The following is a 23,631-nucleotide window of genomic DNA, read 5'->3' on the forward strand; positions in this document are numbered from 1 at the left end:
AGGAGACCACTTGGCTCTTGATCATTTCTAGACTGAGAAAGATCACATTATCTTTTGGACTTCAGTTTAAATGTCAAGAATTTTTGATTTTCATTAAAGTAGATGAAATATAGTGAAAATCTCAGCTCAGGTGTTTTCAGAGTTGTTAAATCCAAACTTGCTCATTTGTGCCTAAAGCAGAATTTGGCTGCAGTCTGGTTTTCAGTTCAGGTCTAGATTCTGCACCTATATAGGGAATTACCAGGCAGCATGCATAGCAGTTCCCATCACCTTCTGCCAGTTCTTTTGTGGATGTCTCCTCTGCATGTTTTTTCTTTCTTATGCTCTTTTTTGTTGGTTGGTTGGTTTGTTTGTTTTTAATCAAACATTGCAAGTGACTGAAGCTGAATAACTCATCTTCATTTTTTTTCTGCCTACTACAGCTGGCATTAATTAAAATAGCCCCCAAATCCTTCAGATTAATGCCAGGGATCTCCATCACAACCTAAGAAACTGGGGTGGCATTAGGACTTTCTTGGAGGTATGATGAATAGGATAAAAATACCATACATGAACAGTAGATTCCCAGTAACTCCAGAGTTTTCTAAGCTGCATGTCTCTTGATCAAGGCATCTTTCACTGCAGACATTTGATTATTTTCTGGATTACTACTCCTGGGTCCTTCATATTATTGCATGCTTTGGCTGGCATAGTGAACAGTCCTCATGTGTATGTGCTCAGGACCAGAAAAGCACCTTTCTAGATTTTTTTTTCCTTTCTTCTTTTTCAGCTTGAAGGGACAGCTGCAGTGGGAGTCTTTGTGTTGTCTTCTAAGAACAAGGGCTGCCTCCAGGTACCTTGTGGTGGTACAGGCCGCTATGAAAGGCACAGGTGATAGCTGCAAACTGAATAACAGATCCACGTTGGTCCTGCAGTTGTCTGCTGGACTCAGGCTCTCTGACACCAACCAATTTACTTCAGTTGCTGCTCTTCCAACAACTTGATCTGGACTAAGCAAGATCCCTGTGAGCAGTGTTACACTGAGTAATGTCAAGGGTGCTTTTAGGCCAGTTTTCTACTCCAACAATAGTCAAGAACAGATTTTTTTTAAAAAAAAGTTCATATAGAGAAATACTTTCCCTGATAAACCTTTTTGGTTTCAAGCAAAGATCCGGGGATGTCCTGAGTGAGAGGCTGAAATCATTGCTGTAGCAATATATGTAAATGGCACTTTTTTTGAACCTGTTTTAAATTGTGACATTATATATATGTATATATACATATATTTGCTGCTTACCTACTTCTCCATGTGAAGAATAGTGGAAAAAATGTTCCTTGTTCATTCTCTGCAGATCTTTCACAATTTTATACATTGATGTTACATGCTCAGGTTTACCACCTTCCCAAGGTAACAGCCCCAATACCTACACCTTCTCTAGGTGTCCTCCCACTACTGTTCTTGATGATCTCTGATCCTTTCCTGGTTGCTTCTTGGGATGGGATGGTAGGAACTGCAGCTGGTATTTCAGCTACAAGCATACCTTGGATTAACACACTGACAGAATATGCTGTTTTGTTCTCACTTTCTCCCACAGCTGTTCCTAAGTTTCTAATTGGTTTGTGTCCACATCAGAGAACCCAGCTGGTGTTTTCAGAGGAGTATCCAGAGTAACTCCAAAATCTTTCAGAACTAGAGTGCATAAACCAAAAGCTGAGATGAATAAATTTGAAGTGGTACAAAATGTTCCTCCTTTCCAAACCCTCCTTATGTTAGCATCTATTCAGGGTGAGCTGTATGGAGCCTAGTGGAAATGCTTATTCAAATGGCCTCTTTGCATGTGAAAACAAGTTGGTCATTACTTCTACCATGAGGTTTGATTCTCTGTTTTCCTTCCTTGTTATTACTGTTTCTTCTTGTGCGATAAAAAACCAAACCCTGCCATACAACCATTATTTAGGTAACCTAAGGGAGGACTCCGCTTTCTTGAACCAGATTCTAAAATCTTGCCCTTTATTTTAAAGTGTTCCAACCTTTTACCTGATATGTGGAACAGAATCTCCCCAGAGGAGAAGGAGCAGGATGTCAGTGCTCTCTAGTTTCGCAGGGAGGAACAGTACCATGACCTTTTAACAGCTTTCAGCCTCATTTGATCTGCCCAGCTAGCATACGTATATTTTTTTCCAGGTCAGATGCTATCTGTACTGCTTTATCAAGGTTGGTGACCCAAACTTAGTGTCCTCATTTCTTGATAAGTTTTCAGCATGTTAAAATATCAATGCCAACATTTTCTTAGTCTTAGAGTCACTGAATTTATGGAATGAATTGGGAGCTGGATGATTGTAAATGCTAAAGGCACAGGTATTGTCCTGCACAGCCTCTATCAGTGCTCCCTCTAGCCCACCAGAGGAACTAAATACAACATTGTAGAGGGCCCGTGAAACTCACAAACAGAGGTTTTGTTTTGATGTCCTACTCCCATATATATTCTCATATCTTCAAGATATGAATATACTTCAGTATGTTGGCACTGCCCTTGTTTCTGCATCTGAAGGGACAGGTTTCCCACCCTGCACAAAATGATCCTGAGCCCAGTGGAGGTAGAAATGTTTCCTAGGAGTGGGCCACAATACCCTATTTCACAGTTATTTGACGCCAGCATGAAAAGACATTTGTAAGCTCATTTACACCATTAGAAAATCACGCATCTTGTCCTTAGAGTTCTTCTTTAAATGACTCTCTCTCACTTAATTCCACCAGCAGAAAGGGATGCATGTGGTATACACCATAGCTGCAGCAGAGGAGGAGCTCCATTCAAGAGGAATTTCTCAAGGTGTAGTTCCAGAGGGGGCTGGAAAAAAAGGCTTTTCACAAGAAAGCTCTTTAAAAACAGCTACTAAAGTTGTGAAGCACTCTTTGGTGACTAAATTCATTTTAAGTTGCTGACAGATTTGTCATGGGCTCAAGCAATATTGCTGGCACTAATCATGCTGTTCCCTCACACAGCTTCCACAAGTTTTTTTAAAGGGGAATTGTTTCCACATGGCAAGTTGCATTAAATCAATTTCCATGCTTGGCTGTGATGTTTGGAAGCCTTCTCCTTAACCCTCACCTATAATAAACCAAAGGATGAACAGTGCCAGCAGGGAGGTCAAGATCATGGTCTTCTCATGTTTCTTAAAGTGTAGTATTTATTCAGCCCTATCCTGTTCCCAGTTACATTATTGCTCAGAAGAGCATTCACTCTTACTATCTGGCACTTCCATTAATTGAAAGTTAATAAGATGCCTCTCCTGTTTGCTAATTATGCTATGTCTTCTTTGCTACTTCTCCTGACCTGGAAATAAATGTAAATACCCGAGCCACAGCAATAACTTGTATTTTCTCTGTAAGCAAGCCTCTGGCCCATTTGGTGGCAGATAACCGCTCTGTGACACAACTGTCTTTGCTTGGGATTATCTGAGGCTCTCAGCCAGGAAAATTACACATGGAAAAGCAATGGAAGTTTGAACAAAGAGCTTCCAAATAAATAAAGAAAGAAAAATGAAGATGAAGAGGTAAGGGACTTAATCCAGCACTCCAGCTTGACAGCTACAAGATTTGTCAGACCTGACTCAAAGCTTCTCAGAAGCACATGGAGAAGCTGTGGAAGAAGGCTGGTGCCTGGCTCTGCTGTGGTAGTGCATGGCAGAACTACACAGGAGGCGCACAAACCCCACCAGCACACCCCTGCAGGACAGAGAGAGCTGCCAGCAGGCAGCTGAGCCTGGAGGCCCATCAGGATCCATGGGGTAGCAGCAGGCCTCACTCCTCCTGGCTCAGTGCAGGGCTGGCGGTGGTCCCACGGGCTGATGGAGAGGTCTTGGTATGAAGTGGCAGCCTCTGCATGATGAGACTTGCTTTCTTTTATGAGCCCAGGATTTTACAGCTTTGGCAAGTGGTAACTGACAGAGCTGAAAGCCTTCGCACTTGCTCTTAGTTTTGCCAGCTTTCATTTCTCTCCTCTTTTTCAAGCCGTCATGGGTTTGAAGAAAGCTTGAAATGCAAGGAACAGGCAGCCCGTCTCCAAATGGAGCCTTTTTTGTCACTACATCTCCTTCAAGCTGTGCATGCTCTGGGCATGTTTTCCACTCAAGCGAGGCTCCAACATCAGAGAACTGGGATCAAGTCAAGGTCTTGCAGGTTACCCAGCCCCGAGCCCTTCACCACTGCCTTCCTGTGATAAATTCCTCACATTGCACTACCTGCATATCAATGTTGCCTCTTTATGGACACTAATTTCTGTAAAGCAGCTACAGAAAAGGATGACATTCACATTTTGCAGGAATAGTAAAGTTTAGCAGAAGGTAATTCAGATAAGAATAAGAGGTGGCTTGAATATAAGCTCAGTATTTGAGTGGTATATTTTTCCTCTTGGGCTTAGCAAGGTTTATCCTCAAAACCATATATCCACAAAGCTATTAAACATAAATGTAGAGTTGACACTAAAATACAGTGATATGCAATAATCAACTGTCATTTAAACAATTTTATCTGATTTTGGATTTGTGTGCACATTCAGCTTTCAGGCAACCACCGGTGCTCCAGGTCACCTAGATGCAGCATTCTGATTCAAGGCCTGTTCTACTTTTTGAAATTTAAAAGTGTTTCAAGACACTTTAATTTTTCCTGTTACACCATTTCTTTCGTAATGATGAAATCAGAATGTCTTTGATTTGCCCCATTTCTTTTAGTAACACTTTTTGTCTCCTCATTATCCCTTGAAGTGTTTTGGGCTTTCAGGGGAAGATAGAATGAACTTTGGAAGAATTACTTTAAATTGGCACCACAATTAGCAATATAGTCATGGTATTCTTCTACTTGTACCCCCTGCAAATTGCACCAAAATGGCCATTAAGCAGTTGCTTCAGAAACCAAATAAAAACCAATGTTGAGGACATATTAACCATTAAATTATGTTAAATGTTGCCATTCAGAACCGTATTTTCCCGTATATTAAATTTCGTGCAAGAAAGATTCAAATTGGTTGGTCTAATCTCCCAAGTCCTTGTCTCCCATAGCAGCACTGAGTCTCTCCAATACAAAGACAGGATCACAGAGAGACATTGCAGCTGAGACATTCTTATCTCTGGTTGCCAGGATACTATGAGGTCTGTTGGCAACTCTTGTACTACAGAGTAGCTTGCAAATAGCACCAAATATACTGTTTCAAAACAAAAGCTATTATTATTATTATTATTATTAAAACATGTAGGAAATCTAGAAGTGTTTTAAGCTCTTTCCCAATATAATTTCACTACATTAAACAATTCATTTTCCTTTAGTATTGCTTTGCTGACATTAGAGTTCTTGGTGAAAAGACACGTGTTTCAGAAGAAACATCTGACACACCTGTGTCACTGAAGTGGTGGTAGATGAGGCTAGGCAGCAATTATATTTACAAGTATTTTTTTGTAACTTCAAGCAACGTTCCCGTTTATCAAAATATTCAAAGTTTTCTGTGAGAATAGGGAGGCTTTGGGTTAGGGTTAGCAGCAACACACAGGCACAGCTGTGCCACTACAGTGCAGGAACAATTTGGGAAACTTTCCCCTACCTTATTCTCTCTAGAAACATAGCCCTCAGTCCCACCATCTCCAATCTGCTTAATCAGCAGGTTACAAATGAGTCACTTTTGCTACTCCATTCAGTGATTAATTATTTACACAATGGAAATGGTTTCAACAGGAAAAACAGGATATAATATAGCCCAAAATAGTCAGGCACTCCAGTTATTCATTTGGGCTCTAATTGCCTGAGGTTCAAATTCATGAACAAACTCTGGCAAATAGACATGACCCTGAATTTCCTGAAAGCCAAGTGAAGGCTGCAATCACAAGGCATTATTTACTATGGTACAGGTAGTCTTTCCGTCAGTGGTTTTGGCCAGGATTCCATCTTTATCCAAAATCCCTGGAGGCCAGTTAGTTTTCAGAATTCAAGTTTTCTGGTGAACAAGCCTTGATTGGTTCTGCTAGTAATACTCTACATTTTATATTAATATAATGTAGAGAAGATGTTTTGGTCTATAATTTGTTTATTATTTCCTTCACTGCTAACAACTGATCTAATCTTACTTTAATGCTCCACTAATTTCTGTTAATTTCTGAGATACATTAAAATAACGTGAGGCTATGGTATGTAAAACATTCTGCTAATGTATTGATTGAGCAATATTTACTTTCTTAAACAACAAAAAAATATCATGGCAGCTTACCATAGCTGCTCTTCTATTGCAAGATGAACACTTCATGGTACTCTTTGAAAATAGTATGCCTCAACCTATTTTCAGAGTGAAATGTTCTTGAATTTCTTGAATCAGTCAGCACAAAAATGAAACATTTATTCCAAGAAATAATTATTTAATGATATATGGGCATGTCAGCTCAAACTTAGGAGAACAGCTCCCCCAAGTTCTTTTACTGCTCCAATGTGGCCAAATAAGAGCCAGCCCCAACCCAAAACCTATCTCAACATTGCAGATTAGCTTCAGCCCTCCTAGTATGGAGAAACAATTTGGGTGGCTCATGTCCAGCCAGTTTGGAGAATGAATATACAACTCATATCTGTCATCGTTCAGCCACATCAACATTGTCAGTGCTGAAGAACTGGAGAGTTTTACCATTGATTTCAATAAGAGATGGTTAGACATTTTTGTTCTGGAATATTGTTTCAAAGGTACATGTACTTTTTGCCTTACCCAAGACTGTAGGCTTCAGATCCCAGCCGGTAAGCTGCAGCCAGCTTGTTGATTGATTCAGATCCATGAGTATAGGCAGCTGAGCTCTTGCTGAGAGCTTCAGAGTCAAGACTATAGGCAGCAGATCTTTTACTTTGTGCAGCAGAGTGATCATAGGCTGTAGATCCATAGCTGTAGGCTGCTGACTCAAGGTCATAGGCTGAAGAGCCACGGCTGTATGCTGCTGAAGACTCAAGGCTGAAGTCTGCTGCAGAGGCATGGCGATAGGCTGCAGAGCCCCTAGCATAAGCTGTAGATCCTTGAGCATAGACAGCAGATTTGCTTTTTGTTTCCTTTTGGTACTGGCTTACAGCTGACTGCAGTGCTTTATGGCGATATGCACGGTCATAATGGTCGTGGTGTCTTTGATAGAATGGTAAAGACATCATGAGTGCCTTTTAATTTTTTATTTTTTATTTATTTATTTTTTTTTTTGCCGCACTCTTCTGAATGTAGATATAACAGGACTGTCTGAAAAAGATCAAACATAAAGGCTAACATCAAAGAAACTTCAGAGCTAATATACAATTAGTAAAGAACAAACTAACATGAAACTTAAAGCTTTAAAAATTAAATGTAATAAATTTAGGGCTATCATTTATGATGTTTCTTAGACTTTAAGGTAGGCTCATATTTAAGTTTCAGGAAGTGCATACGTCATTCATTGGGAACAGAAAACTTTGCACTACTGTGTCTGATCATTTGTAGTTATCTCCCTTTTCTTACTGCAAATTGTTAAAGTTTCATGCATTCATCTTTTCCAGTTATTACTGCCAGCTAATGAAATTTTGTGTTCAGCTTCTTCAGAGATACTGTAAATAATTTTGTTAAATTAAAATTGACAGAATAAATTATTAAGTTATTTTAAAAGGCATGAGAGATTTCAATAAGGTTATTCAGTACTTTATGAGATAAATATATATGAATATTTCATTCACTTTTGTAATCCAATTTTCAAATTCAATTTAATTTATGGGTTAAGATTTTAATACTCAATTAAAAGCAGTAAGATTGAGAAGGATGACACTTTTTCTCTGTAAACATGCATTACATTGATCATTTTGTGTGTGATAACAGAGATTCATTTGAAGGGGCTTATCATAGTTTTACAGTTTCATAAGGAATACAGTCTCTACACAAAAATGAAAATAATATAATGTTCAGTCTGAATGGCCTATCTAAGTTTTACTTTGCACAATCATTAATAGATTATCTGGCAGTTTTTCATAGTACGAAATTTGATCAGGAGAGAGGTAGTTCCCCTCTCAAAATGGGATGAGGGTTGAGTGCAGAAAGGATTTCCCTTTGTTTTTTCAGCTGGCAATCCAATCTTGTTTTGTTTTGCTGTTATTATTAAAACTGACGTTTTCTTCTCTGGCATGCAAAGTTGCCTCTACCAATCAATCCCTCATGATAACATTTCTTTTTCTAATCATTGGTCATTAGGCTTACAACGTGCCTAGGATTGTCCCTGAAGAGGTACATGATTATGAATAGAAATGAGCTACGGTGGGAGAATGTTGAGAAAAAAATTGAAGATCCAAAACCACGAGAGGTGTTTGCTATTGTTTTTTTATATCAGTCACAACAACAGGGAAGTTGTTGTGCTTCTGGTTTTGTTCATGTTAATGAAACTACTTCTCTGATGATTTTATATAAAATACACTTACAAATCTGGAATGTAATCTTGATTCCATGAAAATCAGTGCTTTTTTCACTGGTCTTTATGCTTTCAATATTTCAGTCTTTGGCTTTTTCTTTAGTATTTGTTCTGATAGCAAGTCAACAAATTGCAAACTATTCTCTCTGGTCACTGCTCAGGTACTCTAATGGACTAAGGCTAATTATGAAGAAAAAAAAAGTTTCAATGTATTTTTATTTCAGGGCTCACTCGAGGTCTGGGAACTGCTCTTTGCATGATAACAAAAGTGATCACTCACTAGCAGAAATTCAACAATAAAGTAAGAAAGTCATTCAGAAGTCTTTAAGTACGTAAAAGAAATTGATATCATGACCATAGTGAAACCAGTTTAACTTCCAGGAAACCAGTTTGTCCATTTACTTTATTTCTACCTGAGAAAGGAAGGAAAGAGGTTCCTTGTTAACTTCCTTATTTCTCCTTCTGGCTGTTTTTGTATGTTTGTGTGTGTGTGTGTAAGTCTAATTAACACAACTATTCTGTTTACTATCTTTATTTCTAATACGTATCAATATTTTATTTATTTATTTATTTCACTTTGTTGACTTTGGAGATTTCTTCTTCATTTTTCTTCATTACTTTTTCTCCCAGCTCCGCAGAGCTAGTTTAGGGTTTGCAAGCCACTGTGATTTTTGTTGAGCAAAGTTAAGGTGTACAGATGAGTCATGTTTTACAGGCTGAAAGGGAAAGAGCGTGACAGCATCCCGTGTTCCTTTTGTAGAGTACTACAGTTGCCTCCCTTAATCTTCACCAGCTTTATTTGCAGCATTAGTGCAAATGGTGGTTACAACAGCCACAACGCGAACACTCATTCAGTCCTATTGCTCAGGGATTTCCACAGCTCTCCAGGATTCAAATTAAGGAAGGTGACCCAAAAGTATAAAGCACTTTATGTATTGTCCATTAAAGAGTTAACTGAGACATTTCTATGTATGTTTTATCAGAGAGAAAGAACAAGCTTAACCATTTAAGTCAGTATATGTAAAATGTGTTAAAGGCAACTTTTCCAGACTCAAAAGCTGTGGGCCTCACTATCCTCAGGAGTAAGAGGAGGAGTGTATGTTAGGAGTAAGAACTAAGTAAGGCAAGCTGAACAAGAAGTCATCTCTCCTGGTTCAAATCAAAGGCCAACTCTTACTTATGTAATGTAAGAGGAAACTCCTTTTATAGGTGTTTTATCACCCTATGAGTTATATTTTGTTTTCCCTCTGAAACATCAAGCATTACTCACAGGTTAAGGGTCAGTTAGTTACACCAGTCTGACCGGTAGTGCTATGTTTTGGGGGATGACAAGAAATTCTGAACCTTACAAGGATTTTACTCCAACTTGGGGCTGGTTATCTGTCTGACTCCCATCTCTGGAGTTTTATAAAATCCATATTACCTGCACCTCCTTAGTTTGAGTCCATTCATTAGCCCCTTTTATTATGAGGGTAAAAATCCCTCTCAGTATCTGTGTAGGATTTCACAACTGTATAGCCTGGCCTAAAAATATAGTGGCCATAGCTAGATGAATATGCAGATTTGGGATCTATATGTTAGCAGCTGTTGAAATGAATTTTCAGAATGGCATCTGAGCAAACAGGCAGTTCTGTACTTGTCTCTAGGTTGTAAATGCACTTTAAAGGAAGTGATATTATTAGCATTGCCTCTTGCACTATTTACTATCCGTGTCATTCTTTGAAGATCTACTTCATCAATTAAAATAGTGAAATAGAAAAAAAATACAGAAACACATAAGCTTACAAAAATTGTAAGATTTCCTTCAGTTCAGTCAATGGTACTTCATCTGCTTTACAAATCATGAGACATCCTATGCAACTAGAAAATATTTAAATTATTTACACATTCTCTAATCCCAAAGGAAGTAGCACAAGAAATTCCTCCTGTATCTCAGTAACCCATGCTTTGTTTGAGAGTACGATAAGAATGTGCTGGGACGGTTGAGTTGCTAAGCGAACCTCGCACTACACTTTGTTTCACAGCTGAGCCTTTAGAGTTCTTCAGCTCCCATCTACAACTCCCTCAAATAACTGTTGAGCTGAGAAGATTAAAGGGAGCTACTATCAACTCGGCAGAACAGACTCTAATTAAAAATAGTTGAACACATTCAATCTTCCATCATAAAGGAACACTTACCGGGGCCCAGAAGAACAACGGCAATTGGAATAGCTCTGAAATGGATGAGCAACAGAAAAACACAGCAGCTATGAATGCAGCAAAGGGAGAGGTAGTCAGGACCAGGGGTAGGGACTGGACTTGAAGGTCCAGAACAAAAATAATGCCTGCAGTCAGTGGAATGTCAGAGCCCCAGTCCAGACCTTTTATGGCCAGGAGGGTGATAAATATAGCAGCAAAGAGCGAGAGAGACAGAGACAGATACCGATACCCTGTGCTATCTCTGTGCAAACACATGATGACAGCAGTGGCAGACGGAGCGTTCTCCCTTTTAAATATCTTCCATAAAAACAGCATAAAATCAGCATGCCAATTTAAAATTATTTATAGATTTTTTTCCTTAGTTAAATCAGATTTAGGAAACCAAACAATATGTCATGTCATGAACCAGAAAGTAGGAAATATCAGTCTCTATATCGACCTTTGCCATGGTACAAGACTATTAATGTTTTATGGATTCTTTTAATTTTTTGTACCATGCCACAGTGCATGTAACAGACAGTTCACAGCTTAATGATAGACAACCTATTGAAGTAAATAGCAGCAAAACTCTATAAAGCCATATGACACGTTACAGTTCAATAAAAATATACTTTCCTTGCTCTGTTGACAAGATGTTACATTTTTATCTTCTTATTTAAATAAAATACTAAATTAAGAACATGACCTCATGAGGCATTTAAGTAGATATAACCAATGCAGTTCTAAGACCCAACTTTTTGTTTCTGAATTAAATAGTACTATCTTTAGGGATAATTAAATGGGCTTGTCTTCTTTTACTTTGGTCACAACATTTTGGCACAGAAATGCACATGACCCAATGTAATGGCTAAATTTTACATGAGAACAATTTTTGTCATCTGGAATAGGGTTTAATATGTGGAACTATGCTGTGACTTCATTGCAAATAAATATTTTGCTCTGCACAGTACATTTAACTTTCAGTACAAATGGTAATTCCACTTTATCTTGCACATTTGCATTGGCAGGAATGTTAACCCTAAGTTCTGCTGTAGCCACTTCCACCACACCTACCATGCAACACAGATGAAAACTTTCCAGATCTTCCTTTTCTGCTGTGGTCTGTTACATGGAACCAGAGGCAGAAGGTCTGGATGAGACCTGCTGTTCCAGGCTTTTCTGAACAATGGCTCACTGGTATCCTCTTCCTCACCTCACCTGCCTTGAATCCACCTGAAACCTGTTTGTTTACCTCACTAACTAGTTATTCCCTTGGCAGCTGCTACCTCCTGCCTTGTGCAGTGCCATGGAGTAAGTTCACACACTTCTTCATCTTCTGCATGCGAGCTGCTCACCTACATCAACCATAATGGCTTTCGGTCTTTGCTCCTAAGCCTAAGAAGGTATGGCCAGCAAAGAAACTTGTACAGCCATACGAACTGTGTCTTGGCTCAGGCAACTGGCTGGATGAAGAACTGGAACTGTAATATAACCTCTTCTTCCCCAGGTTTCTGCGCCAATGGCACTGATCTACAGAGTTTGGGCTATAATATATACTTTTAATTAGAGAAGGTGAGGGATTTAGTGAATGGACTCCTGTATTGTGTTACAGACTCCACACCTTCACAGCAGGTCATTTACAAAGGCATATTAAAAGACTTAATGACATGTTAATTTCTTTTGAAATTTTCAGAGAGAAATTAAACCTATTAAGCATCTTGGTTCTTTCCTCTCATTGCAATAGAATTTGTATAGATCACAGGTGGGATGTGAAAATCTAAATAATATTTTCAGTGTTTTTCCAGGTATAATAGCATTACCAAGTGCCATTTTTTAGATTCTGTGCAGATTTTATGTATTATATAAATAAAATCGAGATAGAGTATGGCAGCAAAATCTTTTAGGTTCTTTAAATACTTTGGCACTTAAATTTACACACTTTTATCTGTCTATAAAATGAGATAATATCCACAGCTAATTTTAAACCACTTAACTCCCATTTGGATATCGAAGTGTGTGTTTCAAACCACTTGGAGCTCTGTAAATCTAAGAATCCCCGCAGCACTGTGTATCCACATCTATTTAGTCACATTGGTCCTAGGAGAGAGACTCCAGAAACTGTAGTTCAGTCTTCGACTAATTAGAATCACATAGTGCCAGGGACCTGTTTGCTTTTCTGAATGGGAAAGCTGGGGGATAAATTTAGAACTTGACAAAGCAGAAAAAATAGTTTTCTAGGCTGTTTGTCTGATTAAGTTTTAAGAGTTACGGCACCCTGTAGCTGTGGGCACTAGTAGAATTCCACAGCATCCAAATCCATCTCTTTCAAAAGGGAAGGGTCCTAAATAAAACTACCAAAACATTTTTTGGAAGGCAGAGATTTTGAGCATGTGTATTGTCTTCTGGAATTTATTTTCAAACTTGGGTCCAATTTTCTGAATGGATTCCCAAAAAAAGAGACATTTTTCTCCACAAAAAATATAATAATAATAATAATAATAAACACTTTGGGAAGAAGATGTGTTATTCTCCTTCATTATACCTTAATTAATGGTCTTCATAATGCACTGAGGACAAGGGAGATCCATATGCCCTTAATCTTCCGCCATGAGGTCTTAATCTCCAACTAAAGTCAGTCTCTGTTTCATTTTTTTATTTTTATTTTTATTTTTATTATTATTTATTTTGTGTGTGTGTGTTGACCTGGTGCTCTTGTTTCTCAGTCCATGCTGTAGGACAAGTTTCCTACATTTAAAGCAAGCCCGGGTATGGAGACTCAACTAAAGGGAATTGCAACAGCTAAAGATACTTCAAAGACTGGAAAACGTGAATTTGCTAGATAAGATTAGTCCAGTAGCTAGTAGCAGATAGTTCAGGAAAATATGCAAGAAACCACACAGTGGAGAGTTTTGCAGTTTTCCTTCCAAGAGGATGTTTCCCCTTAGCATTTGTGGTTTATCAGATATCTTATAATCTTATAACTCTGGGGGGACTTGGTATGTCAGGTTGGTAGCTGTTCCTGATGATCTTGAAGATCTTTTCCAACCTAAGTTGCTTAATGAAGTCCTGTAGTTTAAAAAAAGTTAAGATTTGGAATACCTGTCCACGGCTTAGAGTAAAACTTCTGAATTTGGTAATAATGCTAATCCTAAGGTGAGAGTATAACTTTTACTGGCTCTCTGAAAATCGATTTGAATTTGGTTATTTAATAAGCTGTCAAAAGTTACTAGTTCCCATCTGTGTTTTTCTCGCTATAGCTTGTTCCTGGCTGCCTACCAGAAGCTGTCAATGTCCTATTAGCACGTACATGCCTGTTCCTCTGAAATCCTCCAGCAAGACACGGCAGCCAGGTGACAGCAGTCTTCCCCCAAAGTGTTTGGAAAGGAGCAGAGAACCACAGTCTTATTTCATCATTTCTCACAACTGGGATTCAGAACTCAGCATTTGGTAACTGAAACAAGCCATAAGATCAACCACCAACAGTGACCCAACAGGAATCCTAATCTAGCAAAAGCAACTCTTCCAAGTCATTTAGTTGTACCAAATTTCCAATGTACTCTCCCCAAATACTGTGCTTGTGATGAAAAATAATTACTTTTGGATGTTTTACCTATACATCTCTGCACTATTCCCAGCACCTGAACCTGCAGTAATGTTCAGTGAGAGACACGCACTGTATGGACAACAGACGTATCCAAACCCCACTGTCTGCTGTGGCTCCCAAGGGAAAGGTTCCATGAATTCACTGAAAAATAATAACAATAATAACAATAATAACAATAATAATTTCTGTCACTGGAGGTGATGGAATTAAGAGGGGGTGCCAAAAGGAGCCTCTAGGAAAGGAGGGCTTCAGCTCTCCTCCCCTGCCTTCACCAGCAGCTGGTTTAGAAAACAGAACATTTCTTTTTCCTGATAACAGCTGTCACAAAGTGTAGATTTATCCAAGGCAGATTTAACTGGCTACATACAGCACCAGTGATGGTGTAGCACTGGCAACACAATGCTCAGCAAAAGACCTTTTTACCTGCTATTTACTCAGCTAATCAGTTTGGGGCGAGTATTTCAGTCAGCCCTGATCTCTGTGCTGCTGCAGGTGTACAGCCAGCAGAAATGAACTAGTTAGCCTAAAGCACTCGCAGATATATCTCTAGGTGACAGCCATGTGGACATATCCTTAACTATTTCTTCAGTGCAAGAATGGAAGGACATCAAGACTCTATTACACCCCAGATGATGCTACACAATGAGGCATATTGCAACTGCACATGATGAAAACAGCAAAAAAGATTACTTACCGAGCACAAAGAGTGCAGCTATTAAGTGAAGACTGTGCTTATACAGAATTACCTCTGTCCCCTTTATCTGACTGCACGTTTATTCTTCCTATCACAGCACATCCATGTTATTTAGGTCTGCTGCTCCCTCCTTCTTCTTGGGCTGTTCTTAAAATCCCCACTCTTGTTTATTTTTCATCTCCACATTTTGACCTCAAAGCACCATTCTACATGCTCGTGCGGCTGGTTGCAAATTGAAGCAAACTATTTAACCATGATATTTGGCGCACATTATTTGTTCCTAGAAATTCATATAAAAAGCTATCCATCTACATGCTGTCAAACAGGCAGATGGTATCCCAGGGGCTCAATTTCTGAAACCTTAAATAAGGTCTTAAAAGGCTGAGATATATGATGATACGGCACAAACAAGTTACATACCAGCCATTTTTGTTGTGCAAACACAGGCTGCAGCACTGCTGAATGCACAGCCTGGCTCATTTTGTGTACTCAGCTTCTCATCTACAGTATTTTTCATTCAGTCATCTTAAAGAGATGTTGAAAACAAATAGTTGTTCAATTGGGATAAAAATCTTTCTGTTAAAATCTATGCACTGTTGCACACCAGCTATTTTGACTCTCTTCCGCTCTTTGTCACTGCTGAATCTTTGTGTTGAAATGTATGAAGATTTTATATGTTTTTGCAATTTGACAGGCATATTTAATACAAATTTATTCAGACTACACAAATTGTTAAGGATAAATATTCTCTCACTCTTTCTTCCCCCTAACTCTAATGGTGATTACTATTGCCTTGCATAAATCACAGCATGGCTGTAGGAGCTGGAGAAATATAAGATTCAGGCTTCCTGTGTGAAGCCAGGTGTCAGAAATATTCCATACGCTGATGTGTTTTCAAAAGAAGCACCATTTTATATTTAAGATAATGTATCTCACATCTCCCAGTTGTTTTATGTTTTAAATATTGCTTCATTTAACTTTTATTAGTGATCCTGGATTTTTCATTGCTTCTTACTTCCTATGTCAAAACTTTTCCAGATATTATCTGTCCTGGCTGTATCAGCTTAACTGGAATTCCCTGTATATTTTAAATCGGATAGCTTTGCATTTGAAGAGTTTGTTTTGTTTTGTTTTGTTTTTTACTTATTTTATAATTTTTTAAGTATTTTTTTTTCTGAATACTGGGATATAAATATTTTTTCCCTACAGAAAATCCAGCATGAAAAATACATGTATAAATTACTTTTATATTAAATCTTTTTTTTTTTTTAATTTATTTTAAAGAGTCTTTTCTTCAAAAACATCAAAGATCAGTCTAGCAGACAAAGAAAACAATTTCATGTGGATCCTAAAAGAGAACCCAGCTGCAACATAATGGTTTGAGACAGGAAAAACTGATACTCTTCGTGCCTGTGGGTCCTGTTCTTGCAGCCACCAGCTTTTCCAAAGTACTAAGTAAACACGGGTTGGAGGAACCCTGCTGGCAGCTCCCACGGATGAGTAGCTCTGCTTTGTCTTGTTGGTAGGCTGAAGCAAAACCATTCTGAGCAGCGGATTAAAAATAATAATAATAATAATAAAAACAATAAAAAATAGACCCTTGAGGATGTGATTAACTTCCTGATGTTTCCTGGTTTCTGAAAAAAACAAGCTCACCTAGTGACTGTGGAAACCCTCCCCACCCAACTTGCTGGCCCACTTGGTAATTCAGCACTGCTCCCATTACCAAGCCATAGGAATTTGGGAAAATTTCCCAGTCTGTAACCATCACTCCAGCACGTTACCCACCGTATTACAATTCATCAGCATAATCAAAACACTTTGGTTCATATTTCTTCTCTCTTAATAGAGGTTTTTGCTTTGTTATCCTGTGTTCTTCCCTTATTCCTTTTTTCTCTTTTTCCTCTTTCCTTTGAGTATTTTGCTCTTCACGGGATCTTAGTATTGCACTACTGCACAAAACACTGATTTCTAAATCTTTCCCTGCATCATAGGCGATTGCTATTTAAAACAATACACCACCAGCAGCACAATTTCTAATTCTAGCTCTGCTTCAGTTGTGGTTTTCAATCACACTTGCCTCTAATAAGTCTGAACTGTTTGCAGTGTAAGACCAGTCTTTTAAGTTAATCTGACTAGTTTGCATGTCTGAACTACCTAAGAGTGTGAATAAGAGTGGTTATTACTTTTTTTTTGGACTGCATTTACATGCTTGGAACAATATTAAACTGCCAAGAAAGTCATCGCTTGTCTTAAACAGAGAAAACCTCTCTTGGAAAAAATTAAACCTATTTAGAAGTGAAGGACTGCAGAAATTGGTCATATTTTTTAGTACAATAGAATCACTGGTACTAGACAGATGACAAGTGTCCCATCACTTTTGCATACAATAAAGTACATCCAAATGGCAACTTCAATCTACATTGAGAAATGCAGGATCACAAAGTAATTCATGTTGGAAGGGACCTGGGAGGTCTCTTGTTGAACCAAAGCAGTGCCAGCTGCGAGGTTGTCCAGGGCTTTGTTGAGCTGGGTCTTGAAAACCTCCAGCGGTGGTGACTGCACGACCTCCATGCACAGCCTGTCCTTGTCCCTGGCTCTTCTGACAGCTGAGACACAGGAGCAGCATCCCTAGGTGTTAGCTGACTCTATCTTTGGCTAACGAAATGGGCAATTTCCTTGAATATAGAAGTTTGGCCTGGCTGCTCGTGCCAGATGGGAGGTTTTTCGTAAAAGGTAAAAATTGACAACTGGGCTGCCTCTGGGTACACAGAGCTCTGGGAAGGGTTACAGCTGCACCCCTACTAGGCTGTCATGAGGGCTCACAGAGCTACAAATGTTGAATATCAGCAAGCATGTGATGTCCAGAAACACAGACAGGTCTTCAGCTGCAGGTCCAGATGGAGGACGTGGACATTAGAAAGCAGCAGTGACCATTCCACAGGCTCTGAAAGAGCTCAATACTAATCCAAAGAAGCTGGAGTGGTTTCAGGAGCTTAATGACCCACAGGAAGGAAGCTTCATGCTGGATGATGCCAAGGGAAGGCCACTGATAATGGTCATTAATGCTAGGGAGAAGCAAATCTGTATTTACCTGATTTATCATTGGAAGCACAGATACAGCAAGCTGGGAGAAGACAGGGCTGTGGTCATGATAGACATTTTGAATTTGAATCTGCTCACTAAAATTGCTGAATAAGATTAATTTTCAGAGTACTGCATCTCCAAATTGTGTGTATAATTAATAGATCAGTATTCTGAATGTACGCTAGAACTAGCTAATCAAGCCCACATTTTTTACCATAGCTCAGTGAAAACTGCTGACAGCAATATTGATACAATCTTTAGCAAACATAGCGATGCCATATTTGTTTTTCAGTTTTTCTTTCCAAGTATCAGATACAAGGATAACATTATTTCACTGAAAATAACTTTGCAGTAATGAGCAAAGAGAAACCAACTGTTCAGAGCCATTTAGTTTCAGTCCTTTCTCAGCCCAGATCCTTACACCAAGCTTGCAATGTCTTGGAATTAAAGTCATCTTACCTATGAGAAGAAATTACCTGGAAATGACACCTCTTAAGAATCACAAAACGCTTCAGGGAAGACAGACTATACCTTAGTGTGCTATTATTTGAGATGTAGTATTCAGGATGTTTGTGAGTGCTGCTCACCGGGTGAACTGCACGTACACATAATTAACAGCCAGCTTTTAATAATGTTGGAACTGAAGTAAATGGGGAACTGGCCTAGGTCAAATTTTCAAACCTTAAAATCCTTCTACATTAACTGGTTTTGTAACTTTTCCTTTCTTCTGTCTCTGCTTTGCCTGTATACAGTGCAAAAAATGAGGTGTTTCCAAAGCACATAGAATCATAGAATCATAGAATATCCTGAGTTGGAAGGGACCCTTAAGGATCATCAAGTCCAACTCTTGACACCGCACAGGTCTACCCAAAAGTTCAGACCATGTGACTAAGTGCACAGTCCAATCTCTTCTTAAATTCAGACAGGCTCGGTGCAGTGACAACTTCCCTGGGGAGCCTGTTCCAGTGTGCAACCACCCTCTCTGTGAAGAACCCCCTCCTGATGTCAAGCCTAAATTTCCCCTGCCTCAGCTTAACCCCGTTCCCGCGGGTCCTGTCACTGGTGTTAATGGAGAAAAGGTCTCCTGTCTCTCGACACCCCCTTACGAGGAAGTTGTAGACTGTGATGAGGTCTCCTCTCAGCCTCCTCTTCTCCAGGCTGAACAGGCCCAGTGACCTCAGCCGTTCTTCGTACGTCTTCCCCTCCAGGCCTATCACCATCTTCGTAGCCCTCCTCTGGACACTCTCCAACAGTTTCATGTCCTTTTTATACTGTGGTGCCCAGAACTGCACACAGTACTTGAGGTGAGGCCGCACCAGCGCAGAGTAGAGCGGGACAATCACCTCCCTTGACCTACTAGCGATGCCGTGCTTGATGCACCCCAGGATACGATTGGCCCTCCTGGCTGCCAGGGCACACTGCTGGCTCATATTCAACTTGCTGTCTACCACGACCCCCAGATCCCTCTCTTCTAGGCTGCTCTCCAGCGTCTCATCGCCCAGTCTGTACGTGCAGCCAGGGTTTCCCCGTCCCAGGTGCAGGACCCGGCACTTGCTCTTATTGAACTTCATACGGTTGGTGAACTGTTTGGCATTTAAAGCTTTCAAGTCACAAACACTTTCCTACTGCCGAGCTACTTCTTTTGGAAAGGGTTTTTCTGCTAGCTTGTTCAATGGAGCAGGTCTGTCCCCACTCAGTGCTGATGTTTTACCCTCGCTGGCCAAGGCAGCTGTTGCAATTATCTGCAACAACTGGAAGCCTGGGAACCTCCTTGCGCTGCATGGGTTTCTCCTGCTCAGCTAGTGCATTTTTCCCTTCTTGACCAAAAAAAAAAAAAAAAAAAAAAAAAAAAAAGTCCTTGATTCTATTGTCCTCATGCACTTCTTTTGCATTAGCTGTGTCAAGTTCGAGAAGCTGGAGAGATACCAGCATTGTGATTTTTGTGAGTCCCGGAATGGTTCTGATGAATGTGTTATAAAAATCTTTACCTGAATACGCTCTTACTGATTGATCTTTCTGTTGCTGGAAATGGGGCAGAAAAGTCTCTTTTGCCCAAGTGCTTTCTCCTTTTGAACTGCTTATAATAACCGTTCCTCCAGCACACATATCCTGTGAATTAAAAGAGGCCGGATGAGTAATTTGCTTCCAGAGAACTGCACACAGAGGGCTGTGTCTTTTGTCGATAGGCATGCCCAGTGCACGGCCCTAAAATGCCTGCTCACATAGCTGCAACACAATCTCCTCGTCAGCAGAGATGCCCCTCTGCGTGGCCTGCTAGGCTGCTAACTCCAGCAGATACGATTCCTAATCTTTATACCTCTCCTAAGAAAAACAATGGAGGGGAGATAGGCTCTCGAATTATTATCTCAATACGTGGGCACTCTTTAGCTGAATTAGGAACACCCTTACAGATATAAGCATAATCTTTGTAGGAATAATTAGAACAGTGAGACAGACCCACAGCACTCGAGGTTATTAGATAAAGTTAGAAGAATGTGGGGTCTGGTTTTGTTCATATGATCCACTGTTTTATAAAGCTGATGCCAACCCCCGGGCTGAATGTGTGCAGCAGGAAATATAGGGTGTATCTTTGATTGCTATTTATAGCCGCATGGAAAATCAGCGAGGAAGCGTTTTTCCACTCAATGTGTTTTATTTTCTATGAGATGGTCCAAACTGGAGCCCATCTGTTGACCATTCATCACCTACTGCCACTCCTTTGAAGCTCAGCCACAGTTACTGTATTTGCTTTTGCAGAAAGAAAAGAAAAGAAAAAAAAAAAAAAAAAAAAAAAAAAAAAAAAAAAAAGATTTCTTTTATTTAGACGTCACTTCAGTTCTGGCCAAAGGCCAAAGAAAATTAAAGCTAGCTGCATGGAGAGATCAAACTGAATAGTTCAAGGCTATTTTCATATTCTGTGGTTTTAGGAATTAAAGTTTGGGGTTGCTTAACTTGCAGAGGCTGCACTTCTTGAAAGTTTCAGTTTCTGATGGGATTTTGTAAAAGATCTTTGCAATTAATCCACACCAGGGGAAAAATGGCAATATTTTGGGACCAGAAGCATACTGTCCTTAAAGATTTTTGCCATTATTTTCTTGTATTTAGATATATTTCATGAAGAAGCAGTTTTCATCAAGCCTTACAGAGGCACCTTGGAATTTCTTTATTTACCATTATCTCTGCAGGTCTGAAAGTGTCATTAAAATAAAATACACGACAAATATTTTTTCAGCTAATATCAAATTTCTCTGATTTTGCATAAAGAAAAATGTCAGTTTATTAAGCACACCACAGCATTTTACATTTTCCACAAAAAGAAAAAAAAAAAAAAGGGCAAAAAACGCTGCCTAAAATCCTGTGTTTGAGGTTTCTCCGTGGAGGGGTGTGTGCTGTGATCGCAGGCAGACAGCTGAATCCTCAGCTGTGGGCTGCAAGCACTGGCTATGTCCAAGAATAGCCCTGCAAAAGATATTAGTGCCTTCCCAATTCAGGGCGGATTTTCTGCTACCCTCCTGCATCTGCTTAAAATTTCACTCGTCCGTAATTGTCCTCCGGGGACCGTTCTGGTGGCTGCCAGGGGAGACGTGGAGGAAATGTTCCCTCCCCTAACGCTAGCGGGGACTCGCAGCTGCGTGATGACTGCTGGAGGGTTCCTAGCAGCTCATGATCCGTCCCAGAAATGCCTGGTGGAGCAATTCAGCTTTTTGCTGCTGGGTTGTTAATGAAGAGGGGAGCGTGTCTGCGTGCTAGCACGGCTTAAGTGAGCAGCATCTGGTCTCCTGAACCCACTGCCTGTCCTAGCAAGGCAGCATCTCTCCAGGAGCAGTGGGAAAACCAGCCTGCCTGGTCTTTCAGCAAGGGAGCAGAGCTCCTTGTTCCTTCTTGTAGCTGCTCCACGCCGTGCAGTGAGGGCTGGGCAAGCAGAGTCTGCTGGGAAGAGCTGGGCAAGGCTTCAAAACTTCCAAAGGGGAAAATAGGAACTTGTCCTGTTTTATTCCTCAAAATGGTTACAGGGGGAGGAAAAAGGGAGAAAAAAAGGATTTCATTACATCTGTCAGATACCCCCAGGAAGCCTTTTTGGGGGAACACAGTCATGGAACATCATAGAACGTCAGCTGTTCTGCAATACCACAGCAGCATCGAACAGCCCAGGTCAGCAGGAAGCTCAGAAAACCATCAGGTCCAACCTTTCATGCACAAAGGAGCCCAGCTGAGATCATCTAGCACCCTGCCCAAGCACTTCTTGAAAACCTCCAGGGACAGGGACTCCACCACCTCCCTGGGGAGGTTGTTCCAGTGATTGATTTTTCTCACTGTAAAAAATATATATATTTCTTATATCAAGATGAAACCTCCCTTGCAACTTTTAGCCCTTGTCCCTTATCCTGTCTGTGTGGCTCCTTATGAAGAGAGAGCTCCCATCCTCTTTGAAACCACCCTTTAAGTATCTGAGTACTGTGATGAGGTCCCCCTTAGTCTTATCTCCAGGGTGGAAAGACCCAAATCCTTCAGGGTTTCCTCACAGGGAAGTTCTTCAGCCCTTCAGTCACCTTTATGGCACTCCTTTGGACCCTCTCCAGTCTGTCTGCACCTTTTTTGAATTGTGGGGACCAGAACTGGACACGGCACTCCACGTGCAGCCCGACAAGCACTGAGCACAGTGGCATGATCACGTTTCTATCAGCTGCTAAAGCCCCTGGGGCTGCAGCCCTGGATCTGATTTGCCTTCGTTGCTGCAGAGGTGCTCACGTTCAGAGACATGAGACACAGGAGTATTTTCTCATTTGAGTTTCTAGAGCCAACACAAAACAATTTTCTCGATTCCACCCACCATTTGCAATCAGCTCCCGTTCACCCTTGTCACCCCGGAGCCGTGGTGCACTGTGTCAGGTTACGGTTTGGGGTGGGGTGTTTGGAGAACGATTGTGCTTTCCCTTATCCCCACCTTCAGCTGGAGCAGTCAGGTCACGTTACAGGTGCCATGTCACCTTCTCATTTGGCTTCTGGTCTCGGGGCCGCATTCATGCGTAAAATGGCCAGAGACCTAATGCTTTGTGTTGTAAAGCGAGATTTCCTTTGGAAAGGCACAAAAGCTGGCTCTCTCAGCAAGGGCTTTTGAGATGTTCTTCTAGCTCATCAGTGGAAGAATCGTATTTCCTTCAATACCCGGCTACAGGAAGCCCAGTGTCCTGGACACGGGCAGAATATCCAGATAATGCTCAGTGGGATAGGCTTACAAACAGGAAAATTTTAAAATATTTGGGTTTAAAAGCATTTATGTCTTCCATCCGTTTTTCACTGAGTCTTCCAGGAATGTTTGTTATCTAACCCGGACCCAAAATTGACAGAAGTGTAGCTCGCTGGCAACACCTGACATGGGCAGCCTGTTCTGTCTGACCAGGGCTTTTTTAGTGCAGTGCCACTGCGAGCACCGTGGCTGTGAAGGCAATGCCAGCTTAAGCAGCAAGGAGCCATCGTGGATCCTGTGTGAACAGACTGTGTTACTTTTCCTGAGCTACACAAGGAAGAGAAGCAGATATTCCTAACCCTAACACCAACATTCACGTGTTCTTTTGGGATATTGAGGTAGACTTGAACTAGCAAGCTTGAAATAGCATGGCTACAAAAAGAAGGTGAACCCAGAGCGTTGTGA

The 23,631-nt window shown here is 40.4% G+C and overlaps 1 protein-coding gene across 2 annotated transcripts in view; it reads right to left on the minus strand.

Moving 5' to 3' along the window:
• Positions 1–10,752, minus strand: part of MYOM1 (myomesin 1) — a 72,275-nt gene extending 61,523 nt beyond the window's left edge. For both annotated transcript variants that reach the window (XM_035318811.1, XM_035318810.1), the window contains exons 1-2: positions 10,594–10,752; positions 6,717–7,226 (exon numbers count right to left, since the gene is read on the minus strand). In XM_035318811.1, the coding sequence (XP_035174702.1) occupies positions 6,717–7,144 (428 nt within the window). In that variant the 5' untranslated portion in view covers positions 7,145–7,226; positions 10,594–10,752. The remainder of the gene's footprint in view (positions 1–6,716; positions 7,227–10,593) is intronic.
• Between the last annotated feature and the right edge of the window lie 12,879 nt (positions 10,753–23,631).

This window comes from Oxyura jamaicensis, chromosome 2, assembly GCF_011077185.1.
Source record: "Oxyura jamaicensis isolate SHBP4307 breed ruddy duck chromosome 2, BPBGC_Ojam_1.0, whole genome shotgun sequence".
Lineage (NCBI taxonomy): Eukaryota > Metazoa > Chordata > Aves > Anseriformes > Anatidae > Oxyura > Oxyura jamaicensis.